General features: G+C 40.9%; 1 protein-coding gene across 1 annotated transcript in view; it reads right to left on the reverse strand.

Annotated features, from left to right (window-relative positions):
- Positions 1–9,037, reverse strand: part of GPD1L (glycerol-3-phosphate dehydrogenase 1 like) — a 35,852-nt gene extending 26,815 nt beyond the window's left edge. Inside the window, exons 1-2 of the mRNA XM_054991546.1 lie at positions 8,899–9,037; positions 682–859 (exon numbers count right to left, since the gene is read on the reverse strand). Coding sequence (XP_054847521.1) covers positions 682–859; positions 8,899–8,951 — 231 coding nt within the window. The 5' untranslated portion in view covers positions 8,952–9,037. The remainder of the gene's footprint in view (positions 1–681; positions 860–8,898) is intronic.
- Positions 9,038–9,611: the final 574 nt, after the last annotated feature.

Below are 9,611 nucleotides of genomic sequence, written 5' to 3' on the forward strand. Positions count from 1 at the left end.
TGAGCTCCTGAGGGTACAGGCTTTTCCATTCACTTCAGTGGAAAAGACAGCTCCAGAAGAAGCATTCCATCATGCGTATCGGAGATTTATTTATTTACATTATTTATAGTCCGCTTTTCTCACTAAATGTCTCGCCACATGATGTTTCTGAATGGGCTTGTTCTGGTTTGAACGTGCCTGCAGACACATGCCACTGAAGGGAACTGCTTCTTTTTTCTAAAAAAGAGTCACTGAAACCCTCTAGAAATCACTGGCTTGAAATATTTCTGAATGCTATGGTCTTCCCTTCAATGCTCATTTGATTAAATAGATTACCCTGTTTCATGCTGTCCCATGTAAGAAATCAACTGGCAATTGGGCAAATATGCACATACAATCTCCCACACTCCTCCTCCTAGGCTTCGACTTTCTGCTGCCAAGCATTCAAATTCAATATGCTATACCTTGAATAATGGAATACAATTTTTTACAGATAGTCACACCATTGGCATTGCTGTACAGTTACACAACTTGTCAGGGGCACCTGCTGAAGATGGCTCACTGTGTGTGACAACTATAGTCTCTTGGAGTTCAAAATATGAACGAGAGGAAGTTGTTCCACCTCAACCATTAGAGAGTCCCCCACAGACTAACATAAATACACACAACCATTTGGTCAAGGCTGTCTATGCCAAAGCTTACCACATTTTCTGGTAGCTTGTATCCAGGAAGATATTTTACATTCTCATGATCGTTGTTTATGATATCAGTCAGTTTTCTTCCATTAACATTTTCCTCAAATACCCACATTTTTACAGTGGGAGCAAACTTCTTTACTGCTTTTACATTATTGCCTATTATTTTGGCTACAGCAGATCCCCTGTAAGAAAGAAAAAAAGAATGATAGTTCCTAGGAAGCAAGTTTCAATATACAAAGCACAGTCAAATTCCTATCTAAACATTCTCAAAAGCAGGATATTAGGGAGAGAGAAACGCAAGGATGGATATGCAGAGTCTGCATTCTGTCATTCAGCATGAAGTTTAAATTCAGTTGTTAAAACCCACAAACTCCTAAAAATGGGTTAGATCCAACCATCTTCTAAATAGCCTTTCTCCAACCAAAGAGCCATTTCAGTTTGGAGAAAGTCTTATTAAATTGGAGGAAAGCTTCAGACTAGTGGCGCCAATTAGTGCAAAATGCTGCAGCTCAACTGTTAGCAGGAGCGAGCAAGAGCATGAGCATCACTCCCATCCTACAGTCACTCCACTGGCTACCTGTCAGTTACCGTACGCAATTCAAGGTATTGGTTATTACATACAAAGCTCTTCACAGCCTTGGCCCGACATACCTACGGGACCGCCTCCCTCCCTATGCCCCTCCATGGCAGCTTTGCTCATCTGAACATGGTCTCTTGCAAGTGCCAGCTTGCACATGGGTGAAATCAACAGTGGCTCATATATGGGATTTCTCTGTGGTGGCCCCTACCCTATGGAACAGCCTGCCTGAGGAGGTCAGGAGAGCCCCCATGCTCCTGGCTTTCCACAAACAATGCAAAACCGAATTATTCAAAAAGGCTTTTTCTTTTATGACATTGTTTATGGAAATGTTCTTAACACTGTATGGAAATGCCTGCCCTTGTCCTTGCCACTGATTGTACTAATCTCACACTATGTAATCCACCTTGAGTCTCAGTGAGAAAGGTGGACTATAAATGACACCAATAAACAAACAAACGAACAAAGGGTGGAGTATAAACACTTTAATTAAAACAAAAACCTATGCTCAGTGAAGTGGTAGGAAAGGAACTACCCACTATCTCACATTTAGTTAGGATTTCAATAATTAAATGCACAACATTTCTAATATTAGACAGATCTAATAAATCAAGCTTCACTACATCATTTATTTTATGTACTCTACTATTTTTACAGCAATTTACAGCTCACCAATTGTGTAATCTTGTTTCATTGCACTGTTTGTTGTATATATTTTACTGTTGTTTTTATGATGAATTTATTGTCATTTTTATGTTGGGTGTCTTGGTTTGTAATTCTACTTTGAAGCATGACTTGTGGTAGCTATTTTGTTTTATTGCATTGTTTTTGAGCTGCTGTAATCTGACTTCAGCAAAAAATGAAATAAACAAATATTGTCAGTGGATTTTGCCATTCCAGATAGTTTGCAGTAACTATAAACGGAATTTACAAAGGTGTACAGAAAGATCCCCTGCCCCATTTTCTCCTTTGCACTAGCATCAAATGGCTAACATGTAGATTATGGAGGAAAAGACATCACTGAATTTTCACCAATTACTTGGAAAAGAAGGCCAGTGGTAGGACACATTCAACCTGGCAACGTACAATTGGGTAGTTAACAAATAAGCAGCGTAACTGGAAACCAAGAGCCAACAAACATGCAACTTCCCTGGAAAAGAAGCAACATACTATTCATGTCAAGAATAAACCCATAATGGGTTCCCCATTAATCATCTGTCTATCAGAATGAAAGTTAAATTTGCCTAGTGTGAGTGTGCCAGCTGATTTGCACCAGTGTGCAGGATTTCTACATAGGCATAGATCTAGCAGAGCATTTTCATGGAAACACTCCAGCTTGAGGACTGTGACTTTCTTGCCTTCTCCCTCTAAATGCTCCTGCTGGGCATTCTGGGCTGCAGCAGGAGGGCAAGGTGAGAAAGATGTGATCCCCCAGATGGAAATCCTTCCACCCACAGAAGCACTTTGCTGGATCTATGGCTTTATTAGTCAACTTTATGTCTAATTTTGCAGACAAGTCTGTCTGCACATTACAAGGTAATAATGTAATAGATAATTCTTGCTGATTCTTTATGAAACAATGGATTTTTATTGCAGTGGGTTGATCTTCGATAGAACAATAAACCAGGTCTGATATTGGAAAGTCATGAGAAGCAGCCCTTGAACTCTGACTAAGCTGGAATCCAACAGCCTCTGGATCTAGTATTTATGTTTGAACCCGTCTTCTGTAATAAAATGTGCCATGCCAATGGAAACAAAATAAATGATTAAAAAGGAGAACCCAGCCAAAGTTATATGCCTGGCCCTAAACACTGGGATTTCTAATGGATGGGAAGAAGGAATTACTGTCCCCCACTAATAGATTCTCTTCTTCCAAACCTTTAACTGTCCTCTGGTTAGCATTCTATAGTTGCAAAGTTACTGCTTTAAAAATGAAGGCAACCCATTCAGTTTTGTGAAGAATTTTAGTTACTCCCCCAGCCCCCCCACAAACCCTTGTGTGGGAGGGGACTCTGCTACTTATTTCTTGCATGTCATTCAAACTACTTCTTTGACATTCAGTACTGGAAAGACAGCCTCAGTGACTGAAAGGAACTATTTCATATTTGACTTCTGCGCATCCATTTCCTAGACTGTGAAACTGAACAGCAAGTTAGGCAATCTTACAAGAATGACAGCGAATTTAAACTGCCAAAAAGCTCAGCATCAGGACTCATCCCCATTCACCCTCCTTTCATCAACCCACACTTAGAACATCAGCTATGTACCAGCGTCCTTCACTTCAGCTTGCAGAATTTTTAAAACACAAAAAGCAAAATGAGGCCAGTAGTCAAGTTCTTGGTATGAAGATTTTTCTGCAATTTGTATTAGAATGCAAAACGCCAAGCCTGCAGCAACATAATTACAAAAGTAAATTACACAGCAAGACCTGATTGCACCTGATCGAGAGGTTGGCAGCTTCAAGGATAAGGTTAAATTTTTTAGAAATAATTGAAACCAAGTAGCAGAGAAGCAGAAATAGGACCCAACTGATGCCTTCCAAACAAGGCAAATCTGCCCTGAAGATGGCAAATAATACGAGTAACTGAAGGTTTTCATCATTAGCGAAAAACCCCAAAAACGTTTCCTTTCTCAACATGTACTTCTCAGATGGTGTGTATTTGGCTTTACACACACACGTACGTACGTAAACGTATATATAAAGACAAATAAAGACAAAATAAATAATGACAATCCCATCAGGCCTTGTAACAAGGTATAAAAGACATTTTGTTTCTTATAAGTCATCCTCTTTCACTCACATCCATCTTCTGTGACCACCGCCCGGATGTTGTCACATGGGCTATAATAAAATTATACACAGAAGCAAGCAGATAGTCTTGAGGAAGGCTTTCTTGGATTGCCAAACTGAGGATACTGTTCCAGTTTTTTAATCACTATTATCAGTTGGAAAAAAAAGTGGTAACAGATGAACCTTTAACTGTCAAAGCCATTTGTTCCTATAAATTTGACAACTGTGTGACCTCCTCGGTGAAGGAAGGTGGCAGGCATATTTATGCATCTCTGTCCTGTAATCTCCTCTTGTTGGCTTTGGTCCAAATCAGTGCTTCTTCCACCCACCGACCCTACTAATTTGTCAAGTGGAATTCATAATACACTTATAAGCACTCCTAGCTTTGCCATCTACCAAGTGATGATAGTAGCTCAGTCTTGCTCCTCTGTTCTTTAGTATCCAACACGTAAATGCATATTGGCACTTCCTTTGCAGGCAATGTTTGTGTGGTTAATGATCCCTGTTGATACATTTCCTGCATTTCAGCTAAAAGATGCCCTTATGAAATGGAAGCTGACCCCAGAATACATTCTAGTTGCCAAGCCCTTAACTTTTTTATGAGGAATTGAGAAACAACCAAACCTTTACTGAATTGGGTCCCTGTCTACTTTCCCAGTTCTGGAATAGGGTGCCTGAGGTATTCTGGCATTTATCTCTGTTAAGTCTGTGGTCAAATGGCTAGAAGGAAACAAACTGAAATTGAACCCAGACAAGATGGAAGTGATGCTAATTAGGAAGATGATCTTGAAGGACATTGTGCTTCCTACCTCTGATGGGGTTCAATTGACCCTGGTCAATTCAGTTAAGAGCCTAGGTCCTAGGGGGTTCTACTGGATCCAGCACTGCTTTTACACAAGCATGTAAATGCCGTGGCAAAAAATGTCTTTCCCAAATCAGACTAGCCTGGAATATGGCACCCTATCTTGACATGGCCCATCAGGCCATGTGGATTCACACAACAGTAACGTCAAGACTAAACAACTGTAATACATTCTACTTTGGTCTCCCCTCAAAGCCAGCTCAGAGACTCTACCTGGTACAGAACGCTGCAGCTCGTTTACTATCAGGAGGTAGGCACAGCATATATATTACTCCCATTCTACAGTCACTCCTTTGGTGACCCATCAGATTATTGTATACAGAGCCCTTCAGGGCCCTGGCCCTTCATACATGCAGGACTACCTCTCCCCATATGCTCTACCACAGCAGCTTTGCTCATCTGAACAAGGCTTTCTGCGGATACTGCCCTGCAGCAAGGCAAAATCAAAGCTGGCCACACATGTGCTTTCTCTGTGTTAGCCCCTACCTTATGGAATGGCCTGCCTGAGGAGGTTAGGAAAGCTCTCTCTCTCCTGGCTTTTCACAAACCATGCAAAACAGAATTATTCAGGAGGAATTCTTTTACTCAGATAATAAGGCTGTGCTGTAAGAATTGGCTCAGAAAGAGGCTTTGGATAGGGACAGGGACTGTATACTATTCTACTGGGTACTGTTTGTTGATGTGGATATGCTCCCACTGGGTAGTTTCAATGTCATTAATAATGTCATGTTTAATTACTTATGCTTTGTTTCAGCAATGCTTCATCTCTCTGTTTCTGATTTATGCCTGTTTCAAATTTCTGCAACCCATACCCTAATATATTTGTTCACTGAATGTTCTAGCAATTGTTCTTATTGACTCAGATTGTGTAATCCGCCTTGGATTGCAGTGAGAAAGGTGAACTATAAATGAATTAATTAATCATTTAATCAATTAAATAAATAAATAGAATTACTTTTTCCCTTCCATGATGATCCTCATTGGAATTAGGCCTCTACAGATCTGTCTTAAAAACAATCAATCAGCATTTCATCTGAGATGACACGCACATATTTGCCAAACAATGTTGCGTTAGACCCTTTGTTCACAGATGCAATGAGAGAGTATTCAAGCTACGTGCAAAACAGAATAAGAGATCTTTTTGCACATACCAAAACAAGTGGTTATAAATAAATACAGCCCCCACATCAAAAACTTAGATTTTCAAAGAGATTCTTGGATTTATTTTTCTGTCCCAACATGCTACTATGTGACCTTTTGTACATGATCTTTTGTACAAAGCACTTCCTATGTCATCATTTTAACACTGATTTCTCAGACCTGGTTAGAAATTTATCTTTCCCTTTAACAATTTCATTAACCTTCAGTCAGAGGAAAAACTCTGTATGAATGAAAGAGATCACACCCTAGATTATGAACTTTAGTTTGTCACTAATAAAAACTATCCTGAGAATGTTGTTCCATTGGGGCAATATAGCTACCATAGTAACCATTTGTTTAACCCTTATTCATCTCTTTTCAAAGCCACTAGCGTTATGCTATCTGGTGAAACACATTCAGTTAATTCCTTTACAAACAAAAAGAATCACCACAATCAGACTTTAACTGTTATTGTGAATTTTGTACAAAAGGTAAGATACCCACATTATTTTCTAATTACATTAAATGGCTAAAATGAAATTAGAACCACTCCTTTGAGGCAACGTGATTAACCTTTAACACAAATTGCAAACTAACCGACCATCTTATCTTATTTCCCCATTCCCCAACCCCATGTAGCCTGTTGCCTACTGCCTTGCAACTTCCAACAGCTTCTGCAAGATGTTGCAAAATAAACCTCTGTTTTTAGTTTTGGAATTGGGTCCCTGTAAATTTACATTGTCAAGTTAAATATAACAATAACTGATGCAAAACATTTGGCAATTTGAAAGGTTGCAGAAGCAATCAATGGATATAGAACAAAAGCCAAAATAAAAGTACGTATCTTACTACAGGGTCTGGACAGAAATGTCTTTGTCAATAAACCAAGAACAGAGCGGACTGTACAGCTGGCCAAAGTTAGGTGCAGAACTGAAGGAGTGATTGGGACCAGTCTTATGTAATGGATCATTTATTTTCAAGACTTCTGCTTCCTTGCTATTAGCAGAAAGTATCAATAAGAGGCACCATGAAGATCCGTGCATGGGGATGGGTGGGTCACAATTTGGAAACCCCCTCCCTCCCTCAAAAATCACACCCTCTAGGACTGAGCAACCTTTCTCCTCCTCCCCCTCTTTATCCTTTAGCAGAGGCCTGATTTAAATAAGGGAGAAAGAAAAAAAAACCTCTGCTGTGCCAGTTTGCACTGACACACTGTGTCTTTTAAAATGGACTGTTACTCATGCAAACCAGCTGTGTGTACCTCATTCACACCACCTGCCCTGACTACCTGATATTCAGTGTGATAATGAATCACCAAGAACTTTCCAGCCCTGAGCTTTGGGCTGGAGTTTCAGGGTTCAGCAAGGAGGCCTCAAAAGCAGGCTGTAGCTCTGCCTTTGGAGCGTGCATTGTTATGTCAAGTGGGCGCCTCATAAGACCATTTGATCAAGTTACGGCACCCCACCAATGGAAGTGGCTTTGCATGGGTTGCAGCAGAGTTGAAACAAAACATGGTGCCAATGAAAAGTGAAGTCAGGCCCAACGTGCAGCTTTCCTCAACATTCCATCCCTTCTGGAGCATATTTAGCACCAGGATTCTGCAAGGACCGATCTTTGGGATGGAAGTCCGGCCCACGTGCACATACTGAGTCCTCATAAGGACAGCCATTTTTCAGATTTCCTTTTCTTCCTTTGGTTATTTAACAAAATTATGTTTATCTGCATAACTAAAGAGTCCCCTGTAGAGACCCCTCTAGATGGTCCTACTCTGTAGCCACCATCATCCAAAGAAGGGTCAACCACCAGTTTAATGTCAGATATAGTGCTCTTTTATACTGAAGATACTTTTCAGAAGTGGGTTCTAATCTTCATAGAAATAAGACAGCAAAAATCAACAGCAGATAACTTTGCCAAATATAAAACTAGTAGAAAACTCTGCCGATAAGGGAGTGAGATGTTCCCAAGTTAAAATATTCTAAAAACCATTTGTGATTTTTTTATGACGAACAGAAAGTGGAAGAGTTAATTGTTAATTTTTTAAAAAAATCAAATAGACATCTAGACCAAATTAGATTTCCCACTCAAGTTATAGATGCAAGAAACAAAAAGAAAATTGTTACTTATGAAAACAGTCTTTGGGGAGAATAAACAGTATGGGGCGGGGAAATAACACCAATAGTTTGCAACTGGAGCGTGCACTATTTTCCACAGTTTGTGTAACAAATACAATGGACACGCCTCCCTCTTACAGAACTCAAAGAATGGACCTTAGAATGGACGTTCTACAGTATATTCACTTAACACAATTCCTACACATATGGTTTACCACTGAACTCAAAGTACTGAGTACCAATGCGGGGGAAGAAGCCAAGCTATATGAGCATTTGTGAACCAATTTGTACACTATGTTGCTTTTATAAACTGGGCAACCCTTGAAATGTGACCATTTGGTCTAACTTCAGGATCACATTAGCCTCAAATAATCTAAACTCAGAATATACATAAAACAGAACAAGGCAAACGTCCTAAAGACTTGACCCACATAGGCCAAACCTATTTCCATTCAAAAATGGAAACTGTATATCCGGCCACTGCAATGCTTTTGCAAAGTGGAAGCAAATAACTGCCGTGCCACCCCCAACAAGGAAGCAGAGAACAGGGCCAGCAACCCGACTGCCAACGTTACAACGATTCTTGCGGTTTCCAGAGTAGACTCCTTGGGAGTCTAGAAACATAAGTGACAGCAGGTGTTTAAACGGGGCGTGGGCTGATTCTTTCTCCTCCTCGGGACATCTCAAGAACAGAAAGCGCGCAGCTTCCTTGCCTCTTAGATCGGTCCCCTCCTACTCACCAGTTTCCTGAGCCAACGATGCAAACTTTCAAGGGCGATGAAGCAAGAGCCATTGCAACTCCGCACCGCTTACCACTCCGACAGACGCAGGGCGCAGCTCGGGCAGGAGCGCTCCACAACCCTCCAATGGCCGCTACAAACAAACCCCGCCCGGCCATGTAGAACCAACACAAGCCAGACAGCCCCGCCTCCGAGAACGGCCAGGGACCGCCCCTCTCTCTTCCCGGGCTTGCTGGTAATTGTAGTCCTCCTTATCCTTGACTGAAACGTAACAAAGCAACTTTTTTGCAGTTTGGAGGTCTGTGCAAAAACAGTGGCTTGGCTTGGCCGCTACTTTCGAAGGGTCGAAAAGAATCAGAGCATGAAAATACTGGAAAGATCCTCAGACGCTCTTGTCTAAGGCATGCGCATACTTTCCTCGGCTGGGCGGAGGGTGAAACGCTGTCTGAACAGGATTTCAAATAGAGTCTTGAGACACAACGTACTGCAAGGCAACTTGAAAAACTGTGACCAAAGCGAAGTTTGCTAGATGCACTAGGGATATTTGAAAAACTTGGCCCTCTCTCTAGACTAGAAGACTATTTAAAAAGCCTCAAACTAATTGGCCTGTGTAACCTGATTGAAGGTGATCCCCATCCCATTCCTTCGAAATCATCCAAAAATGATATTTCACACAGATTGAACAAATCACTATGATGAAGTTTAGAATTTCC

The sequence above is a fragment of the Eublepharis macularius genome, chromosome 11 (assembly GCF_028583425.1).
Source record: "Eublepharis macularius isolate TG4126 chromosome 11, MPM_Emac_v1.0, whole genome shotgun sequence".
Taxonomy (NCBI): domain Eukaryota; kingdom Metazoa; phylum Chordata; class Lepidosauria; order Squamata; family Eublepharidae; genus Eublepharis; species Eublepharis macularius.